This window comes from Triturus cristatus, chromosome 3_2 (assembly GCF_964204655.1).
Source record: "Triturus cristatus chromosome 3_2, aTriCri1.1, whole genome shotgun sequence".
NCBI lineage: Eukaryota > Metazoa > Chordata > Amphibia > Caudata > Salamandridae > Triturus > Triturus cristatus.
The window spans coordinates 162947756-162966948 of NC_140584.1; the positions used below are offsets into that span (position 1 = coordinate 162947756).

Consider the following 19193-nt stretch of genomic DNA (forward strand, 5'->3'; position numbering starts at 1 on the left):
TGAGTGTGATAGATAGATAGAGTGATGGCGATAGATAGAGTGAGTGCGATAGATAGATAGATAGATAGATAGATAGATAGATAGATAGATAGATAGATAGATAGATAGATAGATAGATAGATAGATAGATAGATAGATAGATAGATAGATAGATAGATAGATAGATAGATAGATAGATAGATAGATAGATAGAGTGAGTCCGATAGCTAGATAGATAGATAGAGTGATAGATAGATAGAGAATGAGGGCGATAGATAGATAGTTAGATAGTTAGATAGATAGATTGATAGATGTGTGGTCTGTGTGAGAGGGGGCAGTGTTTGTGGTCTGTGTGAGAGGGGGGCAGTGTGAACTTTGTTAATTTGTTAACTAAAGTTATACAATAATTCTAATTTAAGCACAAAACACCTAGCACCAATAGACATTAACCGATGAAAAAAAACCAAAATCTAATGATGCGTTTTAGAAAGTGTGTGTGGTCTGTGTGCGAGGGGCCAGTGTATGTGAAGGACCAGTTGCAGGCGACTTGTGAGGGCAGACCTCAAGACACAGAGAGGCGCAACAGAATAAAAGTGCTGTTAGTGGAGAGTGATCATCATCAGAATGTAAGCAGGAAAGCAAAGAATGAAAGTCATACAAAAGCATACGTGTTTGGGTGCGTAAAGTAAAATAATGAAACACACATTCAAAAGTAAATAAATATAAGAGATGAATGCAAAGCACAGAGGCAGGAGGTCAAGTAGTAAGTCACACAGAGCCGAGATTCTGAAAAAGTTGCGAGAAAGAGAAGGCGGGGCGGAACTACACGGAAGGGGAGAGACGCGTGGGCGGAGAGGAGCCTGTGAGAACGCGCTGCGGAGATCAAAGAAAAGGTTTGCGACCATATGGAGAGTGAGGGGGTGTGCAGCCTGGTGAGCTGAATGCGTGTGGCAACAGAGGGAGAGCGCAGCGCGCGTGCCACAACATTGTCAGACCGCAACGTCCCCGTGAACTTTGTTCATTTGTTAAATAAAGTTAAACAATAATTCTAATTTAAGCACAAAACACCTAGCACCAATAGACATTTACCGACGAAAAAACCCAAATATCTACTGATGCGGTTTAGAAACGCTTTGATCCTGTAACGTTTTTCTTTTTGTTAAAATTGAGAAAAGGTACCTACTGACATCGTACGAACTAGGGGGCAGTGTGTAAGAGGGCAGTGTGTGAGGGGGAATTGTATGAGGGCACAGTGCGTGTGTGTAAGGGTGCGGGCTGTGTATGTGTGTGGGTGTAAGGGTGCAGTGTGTGTGACCTAAAGTACTGTGAGTGGGTAATGTGTGAGAGCAGTGTATGTGGGGGCAGTGTGTCAAGGGGTCAGTGTGTGAGGAGGGGTCAGTGTGTGTGGTTTGTGTGAGAGGGGGGCAGTGTTTGTAGTCTGTGTGAGAGAGGGGCAGTGTGTGTAGTCTGTGTGCGGGGGCAGTGTGTGTGGTCTGTGTGAGGGGGGCAGTGTGTGTGGTCTGTGTGAGGGGGCAGTGTGTGTAGTCTGTGTGAGGGGGCAGTGTGTGTGGTCTGTGTGGAGGGGTAAGTGTGAGTGGTCTGTGTGGAGGAGTAAGTGTGAGTGGTATGTGTGAGGGGGCAGTGTTTGTGGTCTGTGTGAGAGGGGTGCAGTGTGAACTTTGTTCAGTTGTTAAATAAAGTTAAACAATAATTCTAATTTAAGCACAAAACCCCTAGCACTAAAAGACATTAACCGACGAAAAAACCCCAAAATCTACTGATGCGTTTTAGAAACGCTTTAATCCTGTAACGTTTGTGTTTTTGTTAAAATTTAGAAAAGGCACCTACTGACATCGTACAAAGTAGGGGGCAGTGTGTAAGAGGGCAGTGTGTGAGGGGGAATTGTATGAGGGCACAGTGTGAGTGTGTAAGGGTGCGGGCTTTGTGTGTACGGGGTGTAAGGGTGCAGTGTGTGTGACCTAAAGTACTGTGAGTGGGTAATGTGTGAGAGCAGTGTATGTGGGGGCAGTGTTTCAAGGGGTCAGTGTGTGAGGAGGGGTCAGTGTGTTTGGTTTGTGTGAGAGGGGGGCAGTGTGTGTAGTCTGTGTGAGAGGGGGGCAGTGTGTGTAGTCTGTGTGAGGGGGCAGTGTGTGTGGTCTGTGTAAGGGGGCAGTGTGTGTAGTCTGTTTGAGGGGGGAAGTGTGTGTGGTCTGTGTGGAGGGGTAAGTGTGAGTGGTCTGTGTGGAGGGGTAAGTGTGAGTGGTATGTGTGAGGGGGCAGTGTTTGTGGTCTGTGTGAGAGGGGGCAGTGTGTGTGGTCTGTGTGAGGGGGCATTGTGTGTTTCTATGTGAGTGGGGGGCAGTGTTGGTTAGTGACTTGTCAGTAAACTGTATTTCCATTTTCTTTAAAGGCTGTATTAGTATTGAAAAAAAATACACAATCTGACAGTGGCTCACGTAAATGACTGCAGTGCCTTGGAAGTAAACTGTTTTCTTATTTATTTGAGGGTGAGGGGGTGCAGAGTGTGAGGGGGCTAATGTGTGTAGGGCAGTGTGTGAGTTGGAATTTTGTGGGGTCTAATGTGTGTAGGGTAGTGTGTGAGGTGGCAGTTTGAGGGGTCTAATGTGTGTAGGGCATTGTGTTAGGCAAAACTGAATAAAAGGATAAAAGTGCTGTTTGTAGAGAGAGTTATTTTCTTGTTTGTTTTAAATGAGAATGTAAGCAGGAAACTCTAACAAAAGCATACATGTTTGGATGCGTAAAGCAGAACACAGAGGCTGGAAACTATTGAAGACGAGGGCAGACAGCAAAACACAGAGAGGCGAGACAGGATAAAAGTGCTGTTTGTGGAGAGAGTGATTTTTTTTTCCGCATAAGAATGTAAGAAGGAAAGGAAACAATGAACGTGTTTGGGTGCGTAAAGTTAAATTAAAAAAACATTCAAAGTAAATAAATAGAATAGACACATGCAAAACTCATAGGCACGAGGTCAAGTAGTCAGTCGCACAAAGCCGAAAATCAGAAAAATATGCAAGAAAGAAAAGGCGGAGGGGAACTACATGGAAGAGGAGAGACGCGTGGGCAGTTAAAAAAAAAACATTCAAAGTAAATAAATATAATAGACGCATGCAAAACTCATAGGCACGAAGTCAAGTAGTCAGCAGCAAAACTACACGGAAGGGGAGAGACGCGTGGGCGGAGAGGAGCCTGTGAGAACGCGCGGCAGAGATCAAAGAAAAGGCGTGCGACCATATAAAGAGTGAGGGGGTGTGCGCGACTCGGAGGGATCTGGTGTTTCACGCAATGCCGGACATTATGAACAGCACAGCGCTACAAAAACCCAACACTCTTCTCTATCCCCGAGCGTCGCACCCACTGGAGAATGAGGGCAGGCACGGAACACCTGCAAAGCAGAGCAGTTCACACCGGGTCCGTCCTCCTCAGCTCTGCGGGTGAAACACCACTGATTTGAGGGCGAAGGAAAGCAAAAAAAGACAATTGGATAAGTTGCTTAAACCTGCCAAGAGCCACATGCAGTGACAGGTACACCGAGGACGCGACCCACTTAGCTGTTCATCTTCCCGAGGTCGGACAAGGTACCGCTGAGTTTGAAGAAAAAAAGTTTTATACAGTATCAAGAAATGCATGTGCGCTTTACAAATGCGTCTTATGATACCAGTGGAGGAGGAAAGGGCACTTGCTATGCCCACTTGCCTCCTGTTCAGCCAGGTTGTGCTGTAAGGATACCCCCCCACCAGACTTTTTATGCAGTGTGCTCAGAAAGAAAAGTGTCCACGTCACACTGTAGTGACACATTCCGAAAAGTTTGTGTTTATCTACATTTCATTTATTTTAGTAGTGGTGTTATGAATGGACAAGTATTTCTGAAGGTTGGGGCTGAGGCTGCAGTACTGAGATGCCCCCTCCCACCTCCCCACAAAGGAGGGCGGACCGGAAAGCCCTCCGTTTTCCTTCCCTGAGCCCCGAGGGCGTTATTAGAGCGCAGAGGCCTAGACCCTGGGTTCCGAGAGAGCGAGACGCCCTCCGGGCCGGCTACCCGGACAATAAAGGCTGCGACGACGGTAGTAAGGACAAAGCCGGCACAGATCAAAGTAAGTTGTAGCCGAGAGGAAGTGGAGGGGAGTATGCAGTCTGAGACTGAGTTATGCTTGGATAGATGTTCAGGAAGACCTTGCACAGGGGTCTTCTCAGGCCCTGATCTGCGAGATTTAGTTCCTACTAGAGGGTAGTAGAAGGAGTTACACGTGGGCAGCAATGAACTGTGTTCGAACAGGAGTCTGCGTAGTGTGGAGGGGTAGAACTCCTGCCCACGATAAAAGTACACATATAGAGAGACAGTGTGGACAATATTCTGACCTCCTGGGTAGATCTCCTGCCCATGGACAGTTGACGGAAATACGCATGCACAGACATGGACGGAGTTTAGACGGGATTCTGCCCAGAGCTGGTGAGTAGAACTCTGGCCCCTGAGGGAGTTATTATCCATGCACAGATATTCAAACAGTGCTGCTCTGCCAGGAATGGTGGGAATTACACCCGAATTTGAGCCTAAGGTTGGAATTACAGAGACAGGAATCTTCAGACTTTCTTCGAAATTGAGTTTTGCCCATGATTGGCGAGTAGAATTCCCGAGATTGAGGTGCAGGCTAGAGTTGTGCATGCGCACACATTTAGCCATGCTTCCGCTCTCGTGAAGGACAGGCACTGAATGCTGCATCTGGAAACAGTGCCCTCAGTCAGCAGCCCCTGCTGGAAGAAGGAATAAATGAATGCCTCATGCTCTGGAGGAAGGGAGGCCAAGGAGAGAAAAGAAGGAACAAATGCCTCATTCTCAGGAAGAAGGGAGGCCAAGGAGAGAAAAGAAGGAACAAATGCCTCATTCTCAGGAAGAAGGGAGGCCAAGGAGAGAAAAGAAGGAACAAATGCCTCATTCTCAGGAAGAAGGGAGGCCAAGGAGAGAAGTCGTGCAGACAGAGCATGCACCATAGGCCTTCTGCTTCCACAGTATCTTCAAAGACGACATTAGAACAGGTGAATCATTTCACTCTGCTACAACGTATAGCGCCGAGCACCTTCCGCATTGCACGCTAGTACAAAGTGCTATATTTATTGTATGTCTTCAGCCACAAGGAGCTGGATCCGAAAAGCATTATCGATTTTTCTCTTAGGGAACTCAGACATAATGTAGGATGTAATGTATACAGCAGGGAAACAACAACTTACAAATAAAACAAGAAGTACTGTCAGGTGAGAGTGCCAGCAGTTTTATGCATGGCCGCAGCCATTTTAATGGGCCAGTACTGGCTGTCCAGAGGAGGCATGCGCTTTGTGCAAGCGTCCTTGTGCATTTCTTTTTGTGCCCTATTTGAAGCACTGAGTTTGGATTTATTTTGCTGGGCGGACTTGAAAGTAGCTGCACAGGCACAAAATAAATGAAAACAAGCAAAAAGACGCGCGGCCGCGAGACGCAAGCATACATAATCGCGATCGCGGGGATGCGCTCCGTGGTGGGGGAGGGTCGGAGAGAGGCATGCTGTAAGGGTGCCGCGAGGAAAGACAGATGGCGGCACGCGAGCGGTGCGGGCGCTCGCGCATAGCGAGCATTGGTGAGGCGGAGCGAGGCGCGCACGCTTGTGCGCGTAGCCTCAAGCTGGTGGCCGGCAAAAGCCTTTGGTAGCACTTTAAAAACCCACTTACTAAATGTCTTGCAGAGCAGCACATGCGCTGGCTCAGGCGAGACCTAAAAAGGAAGGAGCTGCTTCCTGAAACTGTACTCTGGTTGTGACCGAGGAAAATTCTTGTAGAGTTATGAAGGGTGGAATGTCAGCTATATAAGGGTGGCATCACTTTGAATGTAGGAGAAGGAGTGAGATGAGGGAAAAAGAAAGGATGGTTGATATGATGCGAAGTGAATAAAGTGAATGAAGAGAAAAAGAAGAGAAAACTTGTCTTTGGGCTTTCTTTACAAGTGGCTGTTTGTCCAGGGGACAGACATCGATGCATCCTCACCCCTGGATTCATAAGGAGTAGAAAAAAAATAGTAAAAACAGAAAACTGCCTCATAAGAATACGTGTTCAGCACTGTGTGAATAGCTATTCAATGAACTTTAAGGCAATGTTAATGTTGAAGGTGTGAGCGATGCGTTAATTAATTTAAAAACATAAGCCTTGTTATCTATGTGCGTACAACGGCTGTTTAGCATGAGGCACGGCATGAAACTGGTTCGCGACGCAACAACAGAATGCTGCGGCTGCTGAAGCACGAGCCTTCCCAGTGTGTGTCTGCTTAGGCCGCTCTCAAGGCTCGATCTCTCAAGGCTCGAGCCTTTCCCAGTGTGAGTCTCGTTGAGGCCGCACAAGCCTTTTAACTGCTAGGGTGCCGTGATATAGGGATCCGTAAACTGCATGAGGCTGACGGCAACTGGCCCATTAATGTATTAAACTGTGGCATGACTAAGTGAAGACTGGAACTGTTTTCAGAGCCTCTCCTCCATTCTGCATAGTGCACCTGGGCAATTTGAAGTGACGTGAAAGCAAAGGTTACCTGAAAAATAATTATACACATGTTCTTCATGAGCAACTTCTTTGGAGATCTGAGGAATGCCCATTGTCGGGTATTGACTGCAGACAACTTCCTCTTAGGCAATTAGAGGAGTGACCCTAAGCAGGAACAATTTAAAGGAGCAGTAAGCAATAAGATGAACTACAGTGTTGGTGTGTTAGATTGTTATTTTGTTGTTTTTTTTAGTTCATTGTATTCGATTTTTATTGTTATTTCGGAATTTTTTTGAAACTTTTTTTGCAGGTCATGGCGGATCAGGGTGTGGCATCACCTCCGCCATTCTCACCCACTCCTGGTGAACTGGAGCTACCGTAGAAGAGGAAAAAACTGTTTTTACCGTATATTTTAGCTAGCGGTGGAGATAAGTATGAACCAGTAAGGAGACAGTTGATAATATTGCATTACTTCTTAGGTGTTGAAGTTAGGAGACTGTAGGAAGATCTTCCGATATTATCCTTGGGAACGGTTGATGGGCAACAATGCAATGTTTATTAAATGACACTACAGATGTTGGACATAAAGTTCACACCTAAGACTAATGTAGTTCTTGAACAACACAAGTTTTTCTCCCCAGCACAGATAAGCGATGAGAATATCGCATCCTATGTGGCTGCTTTGAGGGGATTAGCAATATCCTGCTGTTTTGAGCAATTGACAGACTTTACTGATCAGAGAACAAATAGTGAGGTGCACTAACTGTAAAAGCGTGAAGGAAAAGCTTTCAATAAAAGAAAACACCTTAGAGGAAACTGTGCAGATAGCCAAGAGTATGGAACACACAGCGTTGTGGGTAAAGGAGCTGGAGGATGGTGATCATGGCCAAAAGAATGTGGTTAGTGAAGTAGTAAAGGATAGTAAACTGAAAGTGAAAATGCATGAAGAAGCAGTAGATATGAACAGCGGTGTCTGAAAACAGAACTCTGACACCTTACTGAGAGTGTAAAATGAAACGATAATGCTATCAGAGAAATACATTGTTTCCGTTGTGGGGCAATGGGACATATAGCTTCTATCACAAGGTTTCCTGCTAGAAACATGTTTTGCAGAAATTGTGGAAGAAGAGGACACCTTGCCAAGTTGTGTAGAACGAATGTATGAGGAAGGAAAGTACAAGAAATCAGCCAGGATATCGATAATATATGTGAAAGTTTTCAAGATATAGTTTTAACCATAAATGAAGAATATGGTAACGTAGCAGGTAGTGTGAATGATGGAAAGGTATCAGGGCAAGTGGAACAGAGGATGAAAATGGAAAGTGTTGATAGATTGGAAAAACCATTGCATCTGGGCACCATGGATAATAAGCAACTGAAAGTGCTTGTGGACTCAGGAAGCCTTTATACCCTTCTATTTAAGAAAATATATGAAGGAATATGGTCCGATGGGAATGCATTGTTGGAAAAGTCTGACATCAAAGCAGTTGGATATGCAGGCAAAAGAATGGAAATTTTGGGAATGAGACGGATGACCAAATTAAAGTTGGAGGGTGTTCATGGGCGAGTTTATGTGACCAATTTTGGGTCAGACTTATTAGGCTGGTCTCATCAAAGAGATCTGAATATTATCATAAATCCTTATACTAAGGAGCCAGTGATGGTAATTGAACCAATGGCGACTGTCGAAGCTATAAGTAAATATGAGAATGACATAATGTCAAAGTATCCCAAGGTGTTCGCTGAGGAGTTAGAGCTAGTGAATGGATTTCCTCACAAAATAATACTAAATAAATCAGGTGTGCATAAGGTAAGGAATGTCCCTAATATGATGAGGGAGCTACTACGAAAGGAGCCAGAAAAGTTATTAGAGCAAGAAATAATTGAACCAATTGAGGCACCTGAATGGTTCACTCTTGTGGTGGTAGCACCAAAGTAAGGGGGAAAGATTCAGCTTTGCATTGATTTATGAGACTTAAACAAGAACATATGGGTAGACTGGCAACCACTTAGCAATATTTCAGAAATTACATATGAGGCGGATCCATGTTTATTGTTTTGGATGTGTCAGCTGCATACCACCAAGTGAACCTACAAGAAGAATCTAGGCATTTGACATCTTTTGTAACACCACTGGAAGTATTTTGATATAGGAGAATGCCGTTTGGACTGGCATCAGCTTTCGCTATCTTGAAAGGGCAAGGAAGAATATATTTGGTGGTATGGAGCAAGTCTTGTGTTTTCAAGATGGCATAGTCATAGCGGGGAAGGATGAGAAAGAACATGACAATTTTTTGGGTGTGGTGATGGAAAGGTTGGGAAGACCCGGCTTGACAATAAAGAAGGAAAAATTACAATTGAAAAGGAAGGAGGTGACATACTTAGTGCCAAAGGAATTAGGCCAAAAGAAAGCATAGTAAAGACGGTCGAAGAAACACCAGAACCATCCAAAAAAGATGAACTGAGGTGATTTCTTAGACTGGCAGAATACTGCTCCAAGTATGTCAAAAACTTGCAGAAATTGTAGAACTGTTAAGATCAATCATTAAAAAAAATTGTGTTTGTTTGGAATGATGTTTTTGGTGAGATAAAAAAAACTAGCACAAGCTCCAATGTAAGGGAATTTTGACGTACCTGGCAAAACGTACATTGCTACTGATGCCAGCGGTGTAGAATTGGGTGCAGTATTGATGCAAGTCGTGAATGGTAAAGAGCCCATGATTGGCTTTGCATCTAGAAGGTTGAGAGGTGACGAATCCTCATATTCCGTAATTGAGAAAGACACCCTGGCCTGTTGTAAGGGAATCAAGCACTTCTGATTCTGAAGTGACAAAAAGGATCCTAAACCTCTAACTTACTTTTTTAAAGGAGGAAGAGCATTGGAAGGTAAAGCTACACCATGTATTTCGAGGTGGATGTTATCTGTGCTTGGTTACAATTTTGAAGTTGAATATGTAACGGGTTTTAGGAATGTTATAGTGAGCTGTTTGTCTAGGTTGCCTGTGAGTGAAAAAGTAGAGGAGAAGTGTGAGGAGTTTGGAGGCAATGCAAAAGGAGAGATGGCATTAGGTCAGGTTGACTGGAATGAGGCAAGTAAAGAGGGCTCTTTGATGAAGGAGGTTGAGTATAAAGTTGTATGGGGAAAGAGTGAAGAGGATATGATGAACAGGGAGTTGAAGGAATTTTACAAGGTGAGAAATGAGTTGAGTCTCAATAAGGGAAGAATAATGGGAAGGAATCAAATTGTTACTCCTACTGACGTTTGGAGCCATATAGTTGCCATTGCACATGAGGGGCATCCGGTAAGAAAAATGACTAAGATAAGGATTTTACAGTCGTACTGGTGACCTGGAATGGATTGAGATATCGATGAAGGGGTTAGATTGTGTCATAAGTATGCAAATAGTGACAAAACTAAAGTTGTGAGACAACCTCCTCCGGAGTGCATAGATTTCCCCATGAGACAGTAGGAAAGGTAAGCTATTAATTTTTTAGGGCCAGTCAATAGTCTTGGTCTGAGAAGTATATTTTGATAGTAGTTGATTATTACACCAAGTGGTTTGTTGTGGAAACCTTAGAGCAAGTGAATACTGCCAACTTCACTGAATTCTGGAGAAAACTTTCATGTAGGAAGGGATTCCTAAGGCTGTAGTCTCTGATAATGGAGTCCAGTTTGTTTCCAGAGGGATGACTAACTACCTTTCCAGTATAGGAATGATGCATGAGAAGGTGGCTATGTTCAGACCACAAGCTAATGGATGGTGTTAAGAGGGTAAATCGATTGGTTATGGGAAACAAACAGCTCTCGTTAGCTAATTGGCTTCCATGGAAGAGGGAACTGAGGAAAATGGTGTGGGCACATAGAACAACTTCCCATTCTGTGACAGGTGTGTCCCCGTTTGTGTCTCTGAAAGGGAGAGAGACAGCAAGGAACGAGTGTGCTGTCTGGTTGAATAGGACAAAAGATGTGTGGATTGACCATTGTGAAATTAAAGAAAGGGTCAGTGGTCAAGTTGAAGCGGTATTATAACATGAAACAGAATGTGAAGTGTCTGTGGATGAAGGAGGGAGGTTGGGTGGTTGTAAGGAAGGGAGGAACTGTTAGGAAGGGTGAGAGCCCACTCTGATCCTCGTAAAGTCAAAGAAGTGAAGCATAACTTGGTGGTTTTAAGTGATGGAACTATGTGGAGCTTTGGAAATGTGTGTAAAATCAGCAGACCTCAGAGAAGGACCACAAAGGGCTGGTGTGGGTGCAGGTGTGCGACCAGTTTAATTAGTAATAAGTAGTGTGTTGCATGCTTTTGTTTATTTTTTTATTACACATATTTACCTTTCCAGATGAAATGTTATGTGGTTGACAATGGATGATGTAGAGTTATGAAGGGTGGAATATCAGCTATGTAAGGGTTACATCATTTGGAATGTAGGGGAAAGAGTGGGATGAAGGAAAGAAGATAGGTTGGTTGATAAGAGCTGGGGATGCAATGTGAGTAAAGAGAAAAAGTACAAGAAACTTGTGTTTGGACTTTCTTTACAATTTTACATTCTGAAATTAAAATCCTAAAAGGTAAGTGGAATTTCCGGTGTGTAACAGAGAGGACGAGTCAACTTCCTTAAAATTGTGTTAAAGTGGGCCCCTTTTCATTTAGATAGTTCACATAAAGTAGGGTGAGTCCTAGGTGAGTAGTTGGCTATTTGCATTACTGTGGTGTACCACTTCCCAAATGAATGGTCAGTATGTATTGTGTATAATGTCATGCACTGCTGCCCTAGGGCTCCATCTGCCTTAATAGAGGCTCTGCTCTGATGCGTGGTTCTGTGGGCGTAAAGGCTATGACAGTGTTAAATGTTGCATAAAGTACTGCTGCTCGAGGGCTCCTTCTGCCTTAATGGAGGCTCTGCACTGATGCGCTATTCTGTGAGGAGGAAGGCATACCCAGTCTTTGCTCTTGGGCTCCTTCTGTCTACGTGGGCATTGCCTCAGCCCTTTCAGCTCCCTGTACTGCCCCAGGTCTTTTCATGTCCTTGTGGATGTTAGTGAGGCCTTACACTGCTCTGGTGCTCCATCCATCTGTGTGGAGCTTGGCACGCCGTGTGATGACCTGACACCCATGTTATCTGAGTGGATCAGGGCATTGCTGTGTCATGTTAAGAATACACACCTACCTCCTGAAATAATTAGTAGGTGGGCCTACCCTGGATCACGTCCAAACCTGTCCCCTGAATTGAATTATTTTATAACATTCTTTGATACCGGCCTAACCAATCTACTGAATGAATTATTGGACAGAAGGGACATGTAAATACGATCTGGCACCCCATCCCTATAAGTGTCTGATCACTCCCTCTCACAGAATTATTGGCATGTAATGACAGGATTGCACTCGTCCTGGTACACATCTGATCCCTCCTCCTGATTGGATAACTCAGCCATGTTCTATTACACGTCCCACTCCAACCTCTCTAATTAAATATTTCATGGTCATGTCTCGATGCTTATGTTATCACGCCTGATGCCACACTGGTACATGTCTAACCCCATTCCTTGGTTGGATAAATAAACCCCACCCTAGTACACTTTTGACTCCACCCCCTAAGGTATAACTCAGTTCTGACCTGGTACAGGTTGGATTCTACCCATGTCCTGATAGGAACTATCTGAACCTATGTAAAGAGTGGATCATGGCATGACCCTGCACAGCTCTGAATAACATACCTGGCAGGTGTCAGCGCCTCCTTCTAAGTGCCCGGCACATATCATGCTGTCCTTGATCTGTCCAGGATACTGCCGGCTGCAGATGTTTGCTGGGATGAGCAACACTGACACTTCTTGGAGTGTGGAGGCCAGGACACCTGTAGTGGGTAAAGAATGGACATAACTGTCAGTCAGGTCCAAAAACAGTGCAAGTACAAGTACAGCAGAGGTCATGAGTGTGGTGGGAGACCCTTGGAGATCCCCAACAGCGTGCAGTGCTAGTAAAGCCGCTCCAGTTATCCTGGGACCTTTTGTTGGCAATATTTTAGCCACCTTCAAAATATGCTCTACAGAGTACAAAGAGAACCACCTCCGCCTCCATTGGTCCCTAAAACCTAAACAAAGCTATCAAGTAGAGATAGCTCTCAGAAGTAAAATATAAAACAGTATACAAATTGTGCTGGTATTATAAATCTAACTTTACATCTCTTTACCAAGTTCAACAAACGTGCATGAAAAAAGTGCTGCAAGAGTCGTGGAATGTGTTATCAAAAGTAACAAAAAACATTACGATGTAAAAATGCATGAATAATAATGCTGCATGAGTCATGGACTTTCTTATGAGAAGTAACAAAGAACTCTGCACTGTGCAAGCAAACATGAATTAAAATGCTGCAAGAAAGTGTCCTGGAATGTAATATTAGGGGTAACAAAGAGCACTGCAGAGTAAACATATGCATGAATAATAATGCTGTGTAAAAAGTGGCATGGAATTTAATATTAGAGGTAACAAAGAGCACCGCAGTATAAAACTATGCATGAATAGTAATGTTGTGTAAAAAGTGGCATGGAATTTAATATTAGAGGTAACAAAGAGCACCACAGTGTAAAAATGTGCATGAATAGTAATGCTGTGTAAAAAGTGGCATGGAATTTAATATTAGGGGTAACAAAGAACACTGCAGTGTTAACATATGCATGAACAGTAATGTTGTGTAAAAAGTGGCATGGAATTTAATATTAGAGGTAACAAAGAGCACCGCAGTGTAAACATATGCTTGAATAGTAATGCTGTGTAAAAAGTGACATGGAATTTATTATTGGAGGTAACAAAGAGCACCGCAGTGTGAACATATGCATGAATAATAATGCTGTGTAAAAAGTGTTATGAATTTAATATTAAAGGCAACAAAGAGCACTGCAGTGTAATCATATGCGTGAATAATAATGCTGTGTAAAAAAGTGGCATGGAATTTAATACAAGGGGTAACAAATAACACTGCAGTGTAAACATATGCAAGAATAATAATGCTGCACGAAAGTGTCCTGGTATATAATATATGGGGTAACACAGAGCACTGCAGTGTAAACATCTGCATGAAAAATAATACTGTGTAGAAAGTGCCATGAAATGTAATATTAGAGGTAACAAAGAGCACTGCAGTGTAAACATCTGCATGAAAAATAATACTGTGTAGAAAGTGCCATGAAATGTAATATTAAAGGTAACAAAGAGCACTGCAGTGTAAACATTTAAACATATGCATGAATAATAATGCTGTGTAAAAAGTGTTATGAATTTAATATTAAAGGCAACAAAGAGCACTGCAGTGCAAACATATGCATGAATAATAATGCTATGTAAAAAGTGGCATGGAATTTAACATTAGAAGTAACAAAGAGCACTGCAGTATAAACATATGTATGAATAATAATGCTGTAAGAAAGTGTCCTGGAATTTAATATTTGGGGTAACAAAGAGCACTGCAGTGTAAACATCTGCATGAATAATAATGCTGTGTAAAAAGTGTCATGGAATTTAATATTCAGGGTAACAAAGGGCATTGCGGTGTAAATATATGCATGAAAAATAATGCTGCAAGGAAGCATCCAGAAATGTAATATTAAGGGTAAGAAAGAGTACTGCAGTGAAAACATCTGCATGAATAATAATGCTGTGTAAAAAGTGTCATGGAATTTAATATTCAGGGTAACAAAGGGCATTGCAGTGTAAATATATGCATGAGAAATAATGCTGCAAGGAAGCATCCAGAAATGTAATATTAAGGGTAAGAAAGAGTACTGCAGTAAAAACATATGCATGAATAATAATGCTGTGTAAAAAGTGGCATAGAATTTAATATTAGAGGTACCAGAGAGCAATATAGTGTAAACATATGCATGATTAATAATGCTGTGTAAAAAGTGTCATGGAATTTAAAATTAGAAGTATCAAATGCACTTCGATATAAAAACGTGCATGAATATTACTGCAGTAATAGTCGTGGAATATGATATTAGAAGTAACAAGGCGCAGTGCCATGTAAGAAAAAGCACTAAGATTAAATCACTACTTATAAATACACAACTAACCCCTGTCTGGTTAGTGAAACAGAATGTATAATGATAGTCTTTTTTAGACATTTACCACCTTGCTTCTCACTAATAGGTGTGCACAGTCGCACCATTCTTTATTGCTGATCAAAAATATTTTTTTTCACTTCATCCACTTGAGTATTGTGGAATAAAACAAACAGAAAATATCAATCTTCTCTTTTTCACTACTTGCTTCTTGTAAATAAAAATGTTAATTATCATGTTAAAATTGTTATGAGTCTTGAAAAAGTTGCAAACTGAACAACACGGGGCACGTCATTAGTGGAAGAGGTGTGACCCCGCGGCCAGGGTGACTGACTCCGGAATCTGGGGATCACGGTTCGATCCCTGGCACCGGTGGCAGATTAGCCCAGCACCATGTGACTCTGGGCAATAGCTTGCTTAATCTTCCCGACGGCCCCCAGCGCCTAGAGACCCTTACGGGGGATTGTTTGCGCTTTACAAATGTGGATTATTATTATTATTATAAGAAGTAAAAGCAAAGCATGCAAAGAAAAAACTAAAATGGATTTGAAATACATAATGGCAAAAAGATGGTCAAAGAAGGATACTCAACACAGAAATGTGAATCAGCTAGATTATTTTGATGCATGGAATGTGCACTACCAACAAGGTATATCAACTTTTAAAAGTTAATTGAAAATGGAAAAGATTTAAAATCTGACCAATTTTGTAATGAAGTCCATCTTTGGGTTAGGGTTTATTCCTCTTCCTAGAGATAGGAGTGCGCTGTTTGAATCCCAATTCCCGCTTGTATTTTCATTGCTTGTATAGAGTGTTTCATACCTCCGACGAGACACCTAATCGTATCTGCAGACCCATAGCATTCTACTACATTGGAGTGCTATGGATGGAAGAGTGTGTGTCTGGCATGCGGTCTGTATGGGGTGGTGCTCTACCCAAGATGATCTTCCTATGAATTTGAAGTGGAAATGAGTGCAGAAAAGGGACAGTGTTGCTACAAATATACAGCTGTGCCTACATCAGTGGTGGCTAGTGTCACAGCAAAATGGTAGAACAGGCGGAAGAGACGAATGACTACGACAAAAAAATAATAATAATAATAAATAAGAACTTATCTTCAGCCAGCCGCATTGCCCTCTTCTGCTCCTCTGCAGACAGGCTCCCAGAATCCCCTGTGGGCAATCCTGATGCTGCTTTCATGCAGCATGAGCGGTACAAAAGGGGGTGGTGATGGACGGAGCATCAGAACCAATCAAACACTCACACCCAGTCAACAGATCCGGGTTTGATCCATCACCGTTCTTTGGCAGTTCGGCTGGACTGTTCCCATGAGGCACAGGGTCAAGACTGATTTGCATATGGCCATGTCTGAACTGGGGTGGTGTAGTGGGCAAAAGAACGATGGATTTAACCCAGATCTCTTGACTGGGGGAGAATGTCTGCATTGTCAGCATTCCGTCCATCATTTGTTCGTTGTAACGCTTTCATGCAGCATGAGAGCAGCTCGGGTTGGAGACAGCTTCAGTGTGCACGCCGGTTTTGCTGTCGTAAGACGGCTGGCAAACCCACATGTACACTGAAGGTAGTGCATACTACTCCCCCTCAGTGTCTGTCAATCCTCTGGCCCCATCCCCCAAGACTCTGCACATTTAGTTAGAAGAAAAATAAAACTATAAGAAAACGAGTTTAAAACCCCTTTTATTATATTCAAGTTTTTGAGGGTGCTGGCGGGTGTGGGATGGGGTGACGCTCCCTCAACATAGCAGAGGATCCACCGCTGGCCTACATGTGGGTGTAGGAGAAAACGTGACAAGTGACATGGCCACGTACACAGGTACCTATTATCTTTGAAGATGTTTGAAATATACAGTAAATGCTAATTACAAAGGCACACAAAGAAGTGCCTGGAGGAGTAGGTTGTTAACTCTGGATAAGTAGTTTGAAGGAGGAGCAGTTTGGAGAATGTAGTATAAACTTTGGTTCCACCCAGGGGTGGTTAAAAAACGTCAAGAGAACAATCGTCACACAAACCATGGGTAGTTCATCAAGTATACATTTTGATTTAGGTGAACCTTAAACAGACAGAATAATGTAGCGGTAGCGCTGTTTAAACAAAACTCCAACTGATCAAAAATACATTTCATTCCAGGTGGTCCATAACAGAGTTAATAATGTAATTATAGTAGCAGAGGAATCACACATTCAGCTGATGGTCCTATAGATAAAAACAAATCCAGTTGCAGAATACCATTTAAGTTAATTGAGCCTTGAACAGATTAAATAGTGAAGTCGATATGACCAAGCACTTTCTAGAACACAGCCATATTTTGTTGGCAAATGTTAGAGGTTGGACTATTGTATTTTATTGTATTGTAACTGCATTTATATATCGCTTACTACACCTGACGAGGCGTTGAACTTTTTTGGCAAGTAGCACGCTACTCAGGAACCCATAAAGGATTAGTGGTGAATTAGTATAGTGAGATAAGAAATTAATTTGAGCGGTGCAAATGTTAGTCTGTTATTTGGATTAAGAAGGATAGTGGAGGGATAGAGGAGGGAAATGGTTTGCATTTATATAGTGCTTGCTACCCCTGATGAGGTGTTGAAGCGCTTTTCAGCAGGTAGCACGCTACTCCGGAACTCAAAACTGGATTAGTGAGGAATTAGTAATGGGAAATATGAAATTAATTTGAGTGGTGGACATGTTAGTCTGTTATCTGGATTGAAAATGAAAAGTGGAGGGATAAAAGAGAGACTTTAGGGGGAGGGGGAAGGGTTTAGAGAGGCTTGTTTGGGAGATCTGATTAGTACAAGAGGTACGAGATGATGCAAGGAGGGGTAGAGGAGGGAAGAGTCTAGAAAGGGTTATTTTGGGGATCATAGTAGTGTTGTAGGGTTTGGGATGAATTAATTCTAACTTACTCTCAGAAATGCCAGGAAAATGTTTGCTTTAAGCCAAGGTTTGAGTTGAGCTGGGCATTATTGGTGCGAAGAGTTAGAGGTATTCACACACGCCGACTACCATGGACTCCCCTGGGTGTCTAGTTTCAGATGTATCTGGTCACCTGTGATTAGTGATCTGAGAGCAGTTTGTTTTCTTCAAGGTAGTCAGAGATTTGAGTAAATTCTACTCTTTCAATAAGCTTTCCAAGAAAGTTGAATTCACAATATAGCCTGGTGCTTGCTGAGTCAGCTGGGTGGGCCAGGGTTCCTCTTCTTGATGAGTAGTATGAGTGGCAAACACTATCGTGAAGATTTGTGCTGGACAAGGGTCTGATGGTTAACCTGCAGGTCCACTAGGCTCGACCAGATCAAGGAATTCTGATGCTGAGAGTTTCTTTAAGAAAGCAGTGTCCGATGTCTGCTAGTCAACGCAGTCTTCTTTTTCTTGGTATCAGTTGGCTGTGCGCCTCTTTTGTTAGTGAGATGAAATTCTATCATATTGGTTTTGGCCACAAGATGAACTGTAACAGAGTTACAAAAGCCTTGAGACAGACGAGTCTTTGCACAGGTGCACCGAGGGTGCAGAATTCTGTAAGGATTCTGTGGAGTTTCCTTGTCACTGGCACTGTAGATCCAATTGGAGCAGTGTAGCTGTTCTGCTATCTTGATGGAGGATTTGTAGCTCCTGTCAAGTCCCGAAAGACAGATTTTGTTGAACATTTCTGGATTTCTTCTATTGATGTTAGTGAAACTATTTGCAATTTAATCTGCTTTATTCCTTTACTACATCTTAAACTGTTGTTTACGAGGTGTGAATGGTTTGAGAGGAATGAGTTTGTTGAAGCTTTTGGAGAGCATTCATATAGCTGGCTGACTTCTTATTTGGTTCCGTGGTGAGGGCACTGAGTGGTAACACTCAAGTTTCAGAGGTCGAGTTTATTCCAGTGTCTCTAGATCATTGAGATCAATGCAGTGGTAGCATTTGGTCTTGGAGGGACCTTGGAAGTGAAAGAGATAAGGTGGAGTTTGCTCTAAGAAGATCAATTTGTTTCTAGGACCAAGATGGCACCTGGTATGATAAAGATTGTGTCATGTGTGTAGCCAGTTGTGTGGGTCGTACCAGTGTCTAATGTGGAGAAGTTGAGAGTTTCAGTTTTTTTTTTTTAACGATTCTTGGCTGTGGCGGGCAAACATGTTGGAACCAAATGTTCGGGCCACCCAGCATACAGAGGTGGGTAAGGTTTCGGGAGATGTCAGAGATTACAAAGTTGTTTAACGGTGGGTCCGTAGATTGATGGGAATGCGCATAAGAAAGGAGTGGTGGGTGTTCCATGGGCTATCAATGATTCACAACCACATACGTGTATGTGCTTTGACTGATCCTTTGAAGATAAATGCTAAGCCTCCTCTGGCCTTCCCACGGCAATTACATGTGTTAATTTGATACCCTGATGGAATTGCCTTATCGACTATGAGTGAAACATCATTTTTGAGCCATGTCTTAATGGTGAAGAGTTATGGAGAGTAGTTCAGACTATCTAGTGTGATTTCCATCTGAAGATGTTTTGGTTCTTGTGCACTGAATGTGTTTTGATCAGCAAACAGTTCAAGTGTGTAAAAAATTAGAAGGATGGGCACGATGAGGGGGGAAATAAAGAAGGAGAAGTGGAAGAAGTCGATGTTAAAGAAGAAGAGG

General features: G+C 42.8%; 1 protein-coding gene across 1 annotated transcript in view; it reads right to left on the minus strand.

Annotated features, from left to right (window-relative positions):
- The window catches only part of LOC146856951 (transmembrane protease serine 4-like), a 75978-nt gene that overhangs the window by 4821 nt on the left and 51964 nt on the right, over nucleotides 1–19193 (minus strand). The window contains exon 11 of the mRNA XM_085647421.1: nucleotides 12212–12348. Coding sequence (XP_085503547.1) covers nucleotides 12212–12348 — 137 coding nt within the window. The remainder of the gene's footprint in view (nucleotides 1–12211; nucleotides 12349–19193) is intronic.